Here is a 15,779-nt window from a genome sequence, read left to right on the forward strand (position 1 = left end):
CCTGTATTTATGCCCCTTATGCAGTGCCCACAGTATTTATGCCCCTTATGCAGTGCCCACAGTGGTAGTGCAACTTATGTAGAGCCCACAGTAGTTGTGCCCTTTGTGCAGTGCACCCCAGTAGTAGTGCCCCCAGGAGCGGTGCCCCATATACCATGCCCCCATTAGTAGTGCCCCCTGTAGTCATGCTCCCAATAGTAATGGTCCCTGTGGTAGTGCCCCAGTAGTAGTGTCCCCAGTTGTATTGCCCCCAATAGTAATGCCCCCTGTAGTAGTGTCCCCTGTATAAATTCCCCAGTATTAATGCCCCTGTATTAGTGCCCCTAATAGCAATGCTCCCTTTGTAGTAGTGCCCCAAGTAGTAAAGCCCCAAGTAGTAGTGCCCCCAGTAGTAGTGCCCCTGGGCCCTGAGTAATGCCCCCCAGTAGTGGTGCCTCCTAAGCAATGCACCCAGCAGAAGTGCCCCCAGAGTAATGTCCCCAGTAGTAGTGCCCGGGTGCCCCCAGTAGTAGTGCCCGGGTGCCCCCAGTAGTAGTGCCTCCCCCAGTAGAAGTGCCCCCCTTGTAATGTCCCTAGTAGTAGTGCCCGGGTGCCCCCAGTAGTGGTGTCTCCCCCAGTAGAAGTGCCCCCCTTGTAATGTCCCTAGTAGCTGTGCCCGGGTGCCCCCAGTGGTAGCGTCTCCCCCAGCAGAAGTGCCCCCAGAGTAATGTCCCCAGTAGTAGTGCCCAGGTGCCCCCCAGTGGTAGTGCCTCCCCCAGTAGAAGTGCCCCCCTTGTAATGTCCCTAGTAGTAGTGCCCGAATGCCCCCAGTAGTGGTGTCTCCCCCAGTAGAAGTGCCCCCCTTGTAATGTCCCTAGTAGCTGTGCCCGGGTGCCCCCAGTGGTAGTGTCTCCCCCAGCAGAAGTGCCCCCAGAGTAATGTCCCCAGTAGTAGTGCCTCCCCCAGTAGAAGTGCCCCCCTTGTAATGTCCCTAGTAGTAGTGCCCGGGTGCCCCCAGTAGTGGTGTCTCCCCCAGTAGAAGTGCCCCCCTTGTAATGTCCCTAGTAGCTGTGCCTGGGTGCCCCCAGTGGTAGTGCCGCCCCCAGCAGACGCCCCCCCCCCCCCCAAGTATTGTCCCTAGTAAAAGCTGCCTGCACAAAAAAACCCAAAAAACTAATAATTACCTTCAGCCCCGCTCCGCTCGGCTGCTCCTCTGCACTATGGGAAAGACGTCATGACATCCTCCCATAGTGCACACTGGGGGAGCCGGAAGCTGGAGCCTCTGACTCCGGCTGCTCTGCTCTGCCGGGCGCCCGCTGGTAACTGAATCTCAGCGGGGGTCCGGCAGTTCACAGGCTGTTTCTGCAGCAGGGGTCGGAGGCGACGCGCCCCGTGCGATTGCACGGGTCGCCTGCCCCTAGAAACGGCCCTGACTGTAATGTAGTACATTGATGCAATACACTCAGGGGCGTATCTAAAATGGGTGACGGGTGTGCGGTGCACATGTGCCCCTGGGTCCTGGGGGGCCAACACCCTGCACCCATTTATTTAATACTTCCTCTCCGGAGTCCCGCATCAGCAGCACTGTACAAATCACTGGCAAATGGTGCAACGCCCATTTTCCCTAAGTTTTGCACATGCGCAGTAGGGAAATCACTGGGAAAATGGCTTCCGCTTCATATCTCCCCAGTGACCTGTGGATGTGCAGTAGACTCCGGCAAAATGCTAGAGTCTACTAGTGCCCAGAGTCTACTGCATGGCTCAGTGCGCTGACTCATCTGCCATCCAGTGCTTAGAGACGCCCACTGAAAGCATCTCACATCTCACAATGATAAAAAGTTTGAAACAGCTAAAAACATGTCATTTTTGCAATCCAAAAACCAAAATTCGGATTTAAAATCCAAATTCCAAACTGCTGGAAGATCAGAACCGCGACTCGGATTTATCCGGATCTCCTCAAGAGAACTGAACCGCACATCTCTGGTTTTTATTACACTAAGAGGGGTATTCAATATGAAACAATCTTCGCTGTCGAAGTTTACGTTTCATATCGGAGTTTTTACCTGCGTTAAAGTATCGGGCGCGCACCCGCTTATCCCCGTATTCAATATGAAATTAACGAAAACGGGAGACTCCGAAGTTGGATTTGCGTAAAGTTACGAATTTTTCCTTAAAAAAATTGTAGGACCCCCCTAAAGTTGTAAAAACATGGGGGATCACTATGGGTACCCCCGTTTTAGCCTGTAATTGAAAGTCGGGGATTTAAATAGCCGCAGCAGGTGTTTTTTCCCGACATTGAAGAAGTGATGCAGAAGAGCACTTAGGTTATTTTTTTTCATTTTTTTAAGTGGTCCCATCAAATTTGGGGTGCGAAAATGAGTACTAGCATATTTTGATGTCCCTAAAGTAAGTTTTTAAAAATTCTGCAATTGTGCACCTGCCGCTATAAATCTATTCTAGAAAACATCTGCCACATACTTGCAGAATAGCCCTGAACCTATTTCCCTATTGTTAAACAATTTTTTCCCATTTTTTTTTTTTTTCACCCCAATTTTTAAATTAATTTTTTGGGGTGTCCCTATTTTTTTTTAAAACTTTTTTTGACACAGTTCTTTTTTAAATGTCATTCACAGGGGTGCAGGCTATTTTTTTTAAGCCTGCACCCCTAAACCCCAATTCTGCACTTTTTTTCGACACCTATTCAATGGTGAAAAGTTATCCCCGTTTTTGATCAAAGACTTTTCGAACCTGCGATAAGTCTTTGAAATTGAATACGGTGTAAAAGTCAAACCTGCGATAATGACGTCAAAAGTGCGATATTAACGCAAAAACGATGCTTTCGCTCCCATATTGAATACCCCTATTAATATATTATTTTATTTGAAATGTATTTTGGATTGTGGAACAAAAAGAAACCATCAAAGCGCTGTAAGAGCAACATTTATTATTTCATCTTCATTTCATAAGGTATTTGAAAGTGTCACCTATTTGCTTTTATAGAAGCAGTAGTTTTTTAGGTGCACTAATTTTAAGTAATTTTCACTATAATACAATGTTTATGTTTGTGTTACCTTTCTTTAGAGATTCAGTGTAACAGGCATTCTGAACAGGGATGATAACACTTTACATATATTATGGAATCAGGCTTTACACAGAACATACAATTTTGCACAGTACTGTGCCGAGTTTCAAACACAATATCCTTACCCAGATGAATAAAAAAAATCTAGTTTTTGGGAGACAAAGGGGTCAATCCTATTCCATGCAATGTTCTCGCGGGTGCAAGTCATCGTCACAGCGTCCGCGCTTGACGGCAGCCCGGATGCGCTTAAAAGTGCTTGCAGTCCCATAGGGCTCCGAGCAAAATTAAGTGAATTCGGGCTCGGAGCGGGCCGCGAAGGGTGCGAGGTGCCGGTCCGTTGCAGGCATTTTAGCGCTGTTACAACAGCAATTCGCACCCTTCGCATGGAATAGGATTGACTCCAAAGCTACTTGATCAACATTACAAGAATCAGAGTCGCAACTAGACTTTTTGGTACCCTGTGCCAGAAAGAGCATTGGCGCCCCCCTAATTTTTCAGAGGAACATAATGCACCCAAAAAAGGGGAATGGCCTCATGGGGAAGGACCAGAGAAGAGATAGGGGAGGCCAGGAGATGCTGGGGATGAAATAAGAGGAAGCTACAAGTGAGAATGATAATAAACAGAAATTGTACAGGCCCAAACACCGCCCCCTGACCAGTGGTGCTCTGTTCGATGGCACCGGCCGCTCTACCCTAGCTAGGGCCCTGACACGAATCAAACCTATGCCTCCAGGACATCCATTTATCACTGTTATGCAGTGTGTGCACATTTCTTTAATCTGATTGATGGTTAGGCACTTACTGGAGGGTTAGGCACTAGAAGGGACGTTTAGGGTCAGTCAATTATCCCGACGGTTAGGGTTAGGCACCAGGAGGGAGAGTTAGGCACCATGGGGAGGGTTAGGGTGAAGATTAGGGTTAGAAAAAATAAACGTGTTGACCATTTGGGTAGCAACCATTTTCATGTCAAACTTTTGACAATGTCGACCATTAGTAACTGTTGACTTTCTTCCATGTCGACCTTTACTGTGTCTAACTTTTGTCCTTGTCAATCTTTTGTCCCTGTCGACCTATTGCCTGTCTAACATCTGGTGTTTATCTAGACTCTGTCGACCTTTTTACAGTCTATCTTTTATACCATAAACAGCAAGAGGATATAGGCTGTCTCCAGTTACGTCACTTTAATAACTGAGCTACTCTGTTCCATGCAGGCAGTACCATCTTGTTTTAAGATTTGTGTACAATTTCCAAAGAAAAGATCTCCAAATATTGCACAATATAACAAATAACCCCACAAATAAATCAATGATACCTGTAACAATTGTACTTCTGCTATAAAAAGAGTAAATCCCAGTATCTATGCTGTAACTAATCTTTATACAATAAAGACATTTGATTTATACACGTAGGCATGATCTGTGATTTCTTTGGGAACCAAACCTTTAGAGAGATCCAACTGAAACATGCAGGAAATCTTGATTTCTTCCTTTCATTTACAACAGGTCTAGTTGCATTTACAAGGGGGAGTTTCTCCTCTAAGAGCCCTTTATTATGCCAACGCTATGAAAAAAACTTCCTGTTTTCCAGTAACTTACTTGGACATACACTGCTGGCTCTATTACTACAAGAGAGTTTGCCTGGTACAAGTGTGTGACACCAATCTGTGCATCATTGCTTATGTAATTAAACATAGGTCCTTACTGTAATTCTCTTCATATCCAGCTGTCGCAGCTGCAGCATATGTCCCAGAATGGTTTGACGGTACCATGGCTCTTGAGTTATAGGGTTGCCATCAAGTGTAACATCTGTAAGCGATGTTGAGTCAGCAAGGCACAAGATGTCATTGATACTGTGAAAGGATATAAACAGAGCAGATTAGGCTACATAATTATATTTTACTGTAATAAATGTGACATGCCATATAACAGGAATATTATGATGAAATAATTTTAGTAAGACCCCTGTACAAGACTAAAAATTTACTTAAAAAGGACCACAAACTGTTATGTGATAACGTGAATTTCTACTAAATTCATGTTAAATAAGTAAGAAATACCCCGCCTCTCATTTACAGACTGCTAAAACCCTTTCCAGGGTTAGGTCAAAAAGCTGAAACTGACGTAAACTGAGCTGTTGTTATGACATAATTTGTCTAACCAGATTTTGAACCCACCAGTCCAAATTGTCTATCTTTGCAGAGCAAGTCTGGAAAGTTGTCAGTCACCTTTTTGTTTGAGAAGCTAATTCCTCTTAACATGGCAACCTACTGGAATATAAATCTTTTCATTATTTTGTGTACATTATTCAGCTCCAAAATGCACAGCGTTTGTTTTATACTGATGTGAAATAGTGATTTATTTGCCATTATTTTGAAGCATCTATGTAATCATTAAACTGATGGCCATCCTATGGTTTTATCTGTAGGCTCCTCAATGTAACACTCAATGCTTCCATAAAAATATTTTAAATGAAAAAAATATATCTTATTTACTTTTCATAGCAAACAAAAGATTTCTTGAACATTGAAGAAATATTCTGAATGAAAATATGACACAATCTTCCGGAGCATGTTATTGGTTGTGATGAAGGTAACATTAGTAACATTACAGTAAAAGCTATTGAACAATTTAAAGTTACGGAGAGGAATGGGGATTATTTTAATATATTATGTAAAAGGGAGGCATACTGGCTTTTAACCCCTTTGGTTTAAATGAAACTATTGAATTAAATAACATCTAAATATTGGGTCATCTTCTTTTCTACATTGTTGTTGAATTAACAATATAATGCAATATTATATAATTTCTATGGTTAGAAGATTCTCTATTTAGTCAAATACATTTAAATGCTGGATTTGAATGAATGTGTGAAATCAGTGTTTTTCCCTATAAAATGATTATTTATTTTTTTTATTTTATATATATATATATATATATATATATATATATATATATATATATATATGTATAAAGCAGCCTGGAACTTGCCCGATCACACCAACAATGGACTCAGGAGCCTCCTGAATGTATAAATGTATAGTAGGTACAGTTTTGAAATAAACAGCGGCACTCCGAGGATTTAGCAAGAGTCAAAAAAAATTTACACCAATATCAAAAAAAGGCCTTCAAAACGGTGTGTGTATTTATATATATATATATATATATATATATATATATATACACACACACACACACACACATATACACACTGTTATATATGTATATATAAGCAGTGTATATATATATACACCAAGCAGTCCCGCATCAGGTTGCAGCAAAATGGATAGATCCAGCACATGCAACCTCCAACGCCAACACCTTCATCATCAATCTCCTCATTGATTAGTCCTCCTGCATCCAATTTGCGATAGTTAACCGACCCCTCCCCTAGCCAGGATTCCCCAGAAGAATCCTTGTGCCCTGGGGCTGCTGCTGCTGCTGAATCTTCATCCCAGAAGGGGACCAAGAAGACTAGAAGTTTCAACTGACTGTGAAGCAATCCTTTGCAAGTGGAAGCAATATGAATGCTCCCATCCAGTTGCACAGCGGATCACTGAAGCTATGACGGTTATAAAGCATTAGATCTGCATCCAATATCTTACATCAGTGCATCTGGTTTTAAACAGTTAATTGAGGTCCTGTGTCCCCGCTACCAAATTCCACCTCAATTCCATTTTAGCAGAACAGCAAATCCTCGCCTGTACTTGGAGGTTAATAAAACCTAATTCTTGGCCTAGAAAATGCCATTGTACCCACTATCCACTTAACCACAGATATAAGCAGTACTGGTCAAACTAAAGATTACATGACTGTGACAGCCCACTGGGTGGGTTATCGCCTTCAGCAGCAGCAGTATCTAACACACAACACTAGCTCATTCCCAGACAGGCTACTCTCTCTATCACCAGCTTCACTAAAAGGCATACCAGTGTCAACCTGTTAGAAAAACTCAGGGATGTCAAAGCAAGATGGCTTACACCTGTAGGACTCTCCTCATGATTTGTAACTTCTGATAACTCAAGTAAAATTGGACCTCATTCAGAGTTGGTCGCAGGCGCCGATGCGCTCGTAACTGACTCGATGGTTAGTCCTGCGCACGCGCAGCGGCCACACTGCGCGTGCGCAAGCCCCAGAGCGACAGAGAAACTTTGACGCTCCGGAGCTCGCTACCAAAGGGGAAGTTGTCGATGTCGATCGACAGCTGGCCCCGTTTGGTAGGCGGGCCGGGGGGGTGGTTTCCAAAACTGAGGCGTTCCTTAACGAACGCCTACCGTTTTGTGGGCGGCCACACTGACATCATCAGTGATGTCAGTGGGGAGCTTCCTGCTCCATCAGAGCAGAAAGCTCCCTGGGGCTTACGAGTACCCAGACCCAACCTTAGGGTCTGGTCGTAAGCCCCAATGGTCGCGATGGTGAGCACCATCGTGACCATCAACCTGGTCGGTCGTTAAGCTGTGGGTGGTAACCCACAGCTTAACGATCGTCAAGGAGGTGGTCGTTCAGGATGCAAGCGGCCGCCCTGATTCAGTGCGACCGCTTGACTAACGACCGCCTCTGAATGAGGTCCATTATGAGAGCATCACATCTGGGTGAATTTGAACATGTCCCATGTTTTGTGCACAAAATAAACTTAGTGGTTCAGAATTTTTTTTTTCAATGACAGATGCGTGCAGGAGATGCTGTCTGTGGCCTGAAGAATTTCTGGACATTTTCGTCATTCAGCAACCACATGTAGAAGATTGCAGCAGCTGCAAGTATAGTTCCATATGCCATGCTACCAGCTTAAGCAAGAGGCAGTAACCAGGTGGAATTCCACCCTTTATTTGCTTCAGCACATGGAAGAACAGCAAGAAGCTAGACCTATACAACAAACCATGACATAGGGAGAGGAGGGGGAATGTACCTTAGTGTAGCACAGTGGAGAATACTTTCCGATTTATGCAAGCTACTGAAACCATTTTAAGTAGTAACCAAAGAAGCGAGTTCAGACACTGCCAGTCTGCGTCAGGTGATTCCCTCAATGAAATTACTGGAAAAGTAGCTAGAGAAACTGAAGGAGGAGATGAAATTAAGCGATTCTGCTAAGTATGTTGGACTTGTAGATCAAGTTCTTTCTTCGCGTCACTAGGACGAAAGGGTTGTCAACATCTTGCAAATGGAACACTACATTTGGGCAACTATGCTTGATCCTAGGTTTATGTTGTGTGTAGTGTCTTTCTTTCTGACTGACACTGATCTTAAGAGATGCAAAGAGCTCCTTGCAAGCAAGTTGTTAGCTCAAGTGGCACATGACACGACAATGTCTCCTACTTCAGTTTCTTCTGTAAATACTGCTGAGAGAGACCCACTGGTGATGAAAAGTATTCAACTTAGCGCACTAGAGTGAAACAACAACATTACGACATCTGGTCAGGCCTAAAATAATTGCCTAAAATTATTGACATCTCTACCATGACATCAACAGAATGGTGGAGAATTATTTTCATGACAATGTACAAATTAGCATGTCACACAGTTCCTTTAAGTACTGGGAGGAAAAAAGGCAACTTGGAGCCCCTTGTACAAAGTAGCTTTGCTTTACTCAAACTGCCCACCCTCCAATGTGTTCTCGTAAAGAGTGTTTAGCACAGCTGGGAACCTTGTGAGAAATTGTTGTAGGAGGGTACTTATTAAAAATGTGGAAAAACTGATGTTCATTAAAATTAACTACAAATTCCATAAGGAAGACCTTAGCTGCCAATTACATTAAAGTACAGAGACTTCAGTAATGGTGGATGCCAGTGGGGATGAGCTGGAATGTGTGATGATATTAACACTGCTGAGGGTGAGGATAAGAATGACATCTTTCAACTGTAGAGCAGATTAACAACACTGTTAGCTGCCTTAAGCCCATTGGTAGCTTGTTTTGTGGGGGCCCAGACAAACAAAGCACTTTAGCCATAAAAGTGGCAGTCCCTGTGCTGAAGTGGTTTGTTAAACGTGCATGTCCTTTTTAATATACAACATAATTCCCAAGGACAATTCCATCGTGCTCTGCTCTTCTTTTTGTTATGGGCTGTGGGCTGATTCAGCAAGGAACACAGGGCCTGATTCTGACCCGCTCGCGAGCGCTGAGCACTCGCAAGTGGGTCGATGGTGCCCAAGTGCGCATGGCAACGACGGAGGCGACTCCGTCGTGCGCATGCGCAAGACCCGAATAACGACGGCCAAGCCGTCGTTAAGGGTCTTGCACCAAAGGGGGCATGCTGTCGATGGTGATTGACAGCACACCCCCTTTGGTGAGCGTGCCAGGGGCGTGGCTGCCCAGACGGAGGCGTTCCCATGGGAACGCCTACTGTCTGGGTCCGGCCCCACTGACATCACTAGATGATAGAGCCAAAAGCACTCCTGGGCTTGCGGCAGCGAGACCCTACCGCAGGGTCTCGTCGCAAGCCCGATGGTCGCGATGATCTTGACCATCGCGACAATCATTTTGGCCGCTCGCTATAGCTGTGGGTGGCCACCCACAGCTATGCGAGCGGCCGGGAGGCCGCTCCAAAAAGGAGCAGGGACGGCCCTGATTCAGAGCGAGCGCTCTGCCAGAGCGTCCGGCTCTGAATCAGGGCCACAGTTGCTTATTTGCATGCAATTGGATGATTTTAATTTGCATTGTGCATGCATTGCAGTGTGCATGCATGAGCCAGATGCTGCGATTGGGACCATAATCGCAGAGGATATGCAGACTCATGGCAGAGTGATAGACAGGAAACGTTTGTGGGTAGTGACAGGGGGGTGGTCGGGCGAACGCAGGCATGCCAGTGCGTTTCAATGGCGTTGCATGGGCGTGCATAAATTAGCCACTGCAATACCATAAACAGCCTGAGGGCCTGATTCAGAGCCGCTCATAAGCGGCCGCTCGTTCGCTCCGAGCGATGTTTGCCCAACTGCGCATGCGTACGGATCGTAATACGCATGCGCGAACCAGTCAGTGCGGCCGCAAATCGTGTGCTTGCAAAATAGCGAATGCCTGCTATTTTGAGTGACAGGAGGAGGCGTATGTTGGTGGTAACATGGGAAGGTGCTTGAAAACGGGGAGTGGAGATCTGAACGCAGGCGTGCTTAAAAGGTCAAAACGGGTGTTTTAAGGTTGTGCATAATTAATACAGCAGCGACATTGACCACGTCACTGGGTTATTTTATAGCCAGAACTGCTCGCAAAATTGTGGTAGCAAACACCAACCACAAGAATAGCGAGCAGTTCATACCCTGGTCGATGTACTCGATTAATCTAATAAATAGCGGACATGACGTAGGATGCGAGCGGCCAGGGGGCGTACTTTTTCAAAAAACGACCGCAAGTTTTGTTCGCTCGTTCAGACATAGAGGCGTGAACAGACCGCAAAGAGCGAACGGTTCATTTGAATAGCCACCCCTATTTTCTGAACGAGCGAGCGCAAATAGCGTCCGGCTCTGAATCAGGCCCAGAGGCCTCATAGCATGCACTGAAGTAAGCAATTCCTGAGTGAGGTCCGACCTGCTTTAACTGCATATGGGTCCGATGTTACTCGATGTTACCGATTGTTTCACTATGTTGCCAAAGTATATGGAAGTGAGTAAGGGGAAGTGGGCGTCCTTATGTCAGGCTGCGATCACAATGCGAATGCAAACATTTACATATCACCGCTGATATTAGCAAATGCGTTGCGTGCGTATAAACAGAATAGCGATATGTAGTGAATCAGGCCCTGTATTTTTGGTGGGCACTGATGACAGTCTTCTGTCTCTCGCAAAGCCATTTGAATCTCTTGTATTGTCCTGATTCCTGAGCCTGTGAATAGCTGTATGGATCAGTTTGCAATTGCAGGATGAAAACTCACATTTGGATGCTTTTGGTTTAATAATTTGCTCCACATGACAAATTTCATTATTTTTATGTAGAATCAATCCTTTACCTGCTTTCCACTACATACTCCACCTCAATTTACCTGTACTGCCCTCGGGCCTGTGATCTAGTTCTTGATTAATGAAAACATTCTTTCTATGGGGTCGTATAATTAATTAAACTGTCATCCTGTCTGCTACTGCTGTGCCACCATGTTTCATAGATGTGCTATATTCTTTTAAACTGCCATGTGTTTGCACCGCTGCTCTGTCACTTAATTTAGTATTGTGAGCTGTGAGGTGGTCAAAATTGGCTGGATAAGACTGTAAATTAATGTTATTGAGGTTAATAAAACTGTAGGAACAAAAACAGGTCCAAATTACATGATTTAAGCTGTTTTTATTTTTTTATTTTAAATCCAGATCCAAAACATTTGAGGTTGGTTTTGGCAAAACCAAAACATGATGATGAATTTGAACCAAAACATAGGGATCCATGCACATCTCTACTTTATTTATCACATCTTTGCATCACTTTATCACATCACTGCATCACTTTATTTATCATAGCTCTGCATCGCTTTATTTATCACAGCTCTGCCTCGCTTATTTATCACAGCTCTGCCTCGCTTATTTATCACAGCTCTGCCTCGCTTATTTATCACAGCTCTGCCTCGCTTATTTATCACAGCTCTGCCTCGCTTATTTATCACAGCTCTGCCTCGCTTATTTATCACAGCTCTGCCTCGCTCAGTTATCACAGCTCTGCATCGCTTTATTTATCACAGCCCTGCCTCGCTTATTTATCACAGCTCTGCCTCGCTTATTTATCAGAGCTCTGCATCGCTTTATTTATCAGAGCTCTGCCTCGCTTATTTATCACAACTCTGCATCGCTTTATTTATCACAGCTCTGCATCGCTCATTTATCACAGCTCTGCATCGCTTATTTATCACAGCTCTGCACCGCTCAGTTATCACAGCTCTGCATCGCTTTATTTATCACAGCCCTGCCTCGCTTATTTATCACAGCTCTGCCTCGCTTATTTATCAGAGCTCTGCATCGCTTTATTTATCAGAGCTCTGCCTCGCTTATTTATCACAACTCTGCCTCGCTTATTTATCACAACTCTGCATCGCTTTATTTATCACAGCTCTGCATCGCTCATTTATCACAGCTCTGCATCGCTTATTTATCACAGCTCTGCACCGCTTATATATCACAGCTCTGCACCGCTTATTTATCACAACTCTGCCTCGCTTATTTATCACAGCTCTGCATTGCTTATTTATCACAGCTCTGCACCGCTTATTTATCACAGCTCTGCACCGCTTATTTATCACAGCTCTGCATCGCTTATTTATCACAGCTCTGCACCGCTTATTTATCACAGCTCTGCACCGCTTATTTATCACAGCTCTGCACCGCTTATTTATCACAGCTCTGTACCGCTTAGTTATCACAGCTCTACACCGCTTATTTATCACAGCTCTGCCTCGCTTATTTATCACAGCTCTGCCTCGCTCAGTTATCACAGCTCTGCATCGCTTTATTTATCACAGCCCTGCCTCGCTTATTTATCACAGCTCTGCCTCGCTTATTTATCAGAGCTCTGCATCGCTTTATTTATCAGAGCTCTGCCTCGCTTATTTATCACAACTCTGCATCGCTTTATTTATCACAGCTCTGCATCGCTCATTTATCACAGCTCTGCATCGCTTATTTATCACAGCTCTGCCTCGCTCAGTTATCACAGCTCTGCATCGCTTTATTTATCACAGCCCTGCCTCGCTTATTTATCACAGCTCTGCCTCGCTTATTTATCAGAGCTCTGCATCGCTTTATTTATCAGAGCTCTGCCTCGCTTATTTATCACAACTCTGCCTCGCTTATTTATCACAACTCTGCATCGCTTTATTTATCACAGCTCTGCATCGCTCATTTATCACAGCTCTGCATCGCTTATTTATCACAGCTCTGCACCGCTTATATATCACAGCTCTGCACCGCTTATTTATCACAACTCTGCCTCGCTTATTTATCACAGCTCTGCATTGCTTATTTATCACAGCTCTGCACCGCTTATTTATCACAGCTCTGCACCGCTTATTTATCACAGCTCTGCATCGCTTATTTATCACAGCTCTGCACCGCTTATTTATCACAGCTCTGCACCGCTTATTTATCACAGCTCTGCACCGCTTATTTATCACAGCTCTGTACCGCTTAGTTATCACAGCTCTACACCGCTTATTTATCACAGCTCTGCACCGCTTATTTATCACAGCTCTGCACCGCTTATTTAACAGAACTCTTCATCGCTTATTTATCACAGCTCTGCACCGCTTATTTAACAGAACTCTTCATATCTTTATTTATCACAGCTATGTATCGCAATCACAGCTCTGTGTCTCTTCATTTATCATAGCATCTCCTTATCAAAGCTCTGCATGTAACACATGTGTCCAAACATTTGCATGTGATCTGGTGGTAAAAAGGTAAACAATGGTTACCGTCTCCTCAATCTGATATGATGACAGTACGCGGTTTCAGGGCCTGATTCAGAGCCGAACGCTCTCCTCCCTGAAAATGGAGCGGCCTCCTGGCCACCCACAGCATATGCGAGCGTCCATGATGATGGTCGCGATGGTCATGACCATAGCGACCATCGGGCTTGCGACGGAGACCCTGCGGTAGGGTCTCGCTGCCGCAAGCCCTGGAGTGATTTTGGCTCTATCAGAGCCAAAATCACTCCCACTGACATCACTAGTGATGTCAGTGGGGCTGGCTTCAGACGGTAGGCGTTCCCATGGGAACGCCTCCGTCTGGCAGGCACGCCCCCGGCACCCCCACCAAAGGGGGCATGCTGTCAATCAACATCGACAGCACGCCCCCTTTGGTGCGAGACCCAGAGCGATAGAGAGCCTGTCGCTCGCCGGGTCTCGCGCATGCGCACGACGGAGCAGTGGGGGAACATCAACCCGCTTGCGAGCGTCCTGCGCTCACGAGCGGGACTGAATGACCCCCTCAGTGTGTTACACGGTAATGTAATATTAATAAAGAGAAAACTAATTTTTTTTTTTGTTACGTTCAGAATGTATAGAAGATGGTTTTAACTTATCATTTGAAGAATTATATATCATGTTATTTAGAGGGGTGACATTTACCAATAACAGTTCCAACAGTTACAGCAGTTATGTTCTTAGTTCATATGAATGTGGCATATAATATGCAGGGAGAACAATGAAATGATTAAAACAGCATAAACTTGATTAGGAGAAACATTTCTCAAACATGAAAATAATCCACACAGATGTTGCGTTTGGTCAGTAGTTTGAGCACATTATTTAAAAATTATCAAAATATATACATTACATGGAGGGGTGTATCTATAATAGGTGCAGAGTGCAGGGGGGGGGGCACACCACACACCCTGCACCCATAGTTTTTAATACTTACCTCTCTGAAATCTCCAGCGTTGGCTGTAGCAGAACTTCAAAAACCGCCTGGAAAATGGCTGTCGCGGCAGTAGACTCTGGGCACAGACTAGTGCCCAGAGTCTACTGCTGTGGACCGTGGTCAGTGCGCTGCCAGCCACCAGGTAGAAAGGAGGGGGCCCCCTCCTCTCTTAATACGCTCCTGATTACAGGTACCATTTGGTGCTACTTCTGTAAAGTGCCCACTGTTTGTTATTATATGATGGAGATTAAATATTTAAGCTGCATACACACACAGATTATGTTACCAACGATTTTAAAAATGATTTTCTGTCACATTTTTTATAGTGTAATGATCGATTTTTTGAACTACAAACGATTTTTGTAACTTCCCTTAATGAAAATCGTTCAGTTGGTCAGTCAGAATGAACTGCAAACGGGAACGCGCATGAACGATAATCATTCATTGTTCTAACTCAGAAACTGAACAATCTTTTCAACGATTGAACGATAACGATGTCGTTATAGTTAAATCGTTCAAAAAATCGTTACATGTGCATGCACCTTAATAGATGGCCTTGTTGTGCCTCCAGAGTGATCAGTGTAAGTAATTCACTACCAGTAACATATCTGGTTTTCTCTTGCAACCCAGCGGTTAAAGTGGGCTGGAACAGGGTGGAACTGAGTTCTATCACCTCTAATGGTAGGTGGAACTAGTTCCACCTCTACCACGCCACTGCACAGAAATACCACAGACAGATGGCCACTCTGTCTGGCAGCGGCCGCCAACCTGCCCCGGTTTCCGGCTCCATGTTCTGCCTCCTCCTCCGCCTTCCATCCCCCCCCTTATGTCACTCACTTTGTGGGGCCAAGATGCTGGTGGGAGAGCAGACACAGAGGTTGGGAGCTGCTCTAAAGGGACACGGGGGGGATAAGCTACTGGTGGGAGAGGAATCGGGGAGGTGCTGGTTGGGGACACAGGGGCAGGGCGCTGATGGTGGGGAACACAGGGGCAGGGAGATGCTGGAAGGACACAAGGAGGTAAGCTGGAGAGACACAAGGGGTGGTGTTAGAGTGAAGACACTGGAATTGCGCTGGTGAGATGCGGGGGGGAGCTGATACTTGTGAAACACAGGAAGATGGTGCTGAAGAGATGGTGTGGGGATGGCCTAAGCGGCCCCCAGGACCCGGCCTTTCACTTTACAGTTTCCTATACACAATAGTGTGTGTGTGTGTGTGTGTGTGTGTGTGTGCTCTTGCAATTCTATCTTTCTGGGGACTTGGGGTGGACAGCACACCAACACCGGTGGGACATCTAGCACAGTGGGGACCTAAAATGAAGTCCCCACGAGTCAAACCATTGGAGACAAAAGAGGAGGCATGTACCTGTTACCCCACATAGCAATTGGGCATGTCCCTGAA

The 15,779-nt window shown here is 45.0% G+C and overlaps 1 protein-coding gene across 3 annotated transcripts in view; it reads right to left on the minus strand.

Annotated features, from left to right (window-relative positions):
* Window positions 1-15,779, minus strand: part of LRRC49 (leucine rich repeat containing 49) — a 167,527-nt gene that overhangs the window by 61,866 nt on the left and 89,882 nt on the right. For all 3 annotated transcript variants that reach the window (XM_088443365.1, XM_088443375.1, XM_088443355.1), the window contains one exon: window positions 4,763-4,910. In XM_088443365.1, the coding sequence (XP_088299491.1) occupies window positions 4,763-4,910 (148 nt within the window). The remainder of the gene's footprint in view (window positions 1-4,762; window positions 4,911-15,779) is intronic.

This window comes from Taudactylus pleione, unplaced genomic scaffold (genome assembly GCF_031769625.1).
Source record: "Taudactylus pleione unplaced genomic scaffold, aTauple2 ptg000019l, whole genome shotgun sequence".
Lineage (NCBI taxonomy): Eukaryota > Metazoa > Chordata > Amphibia > Anura > Myobatrachidae > Taudactylus > Taudactylus pleione.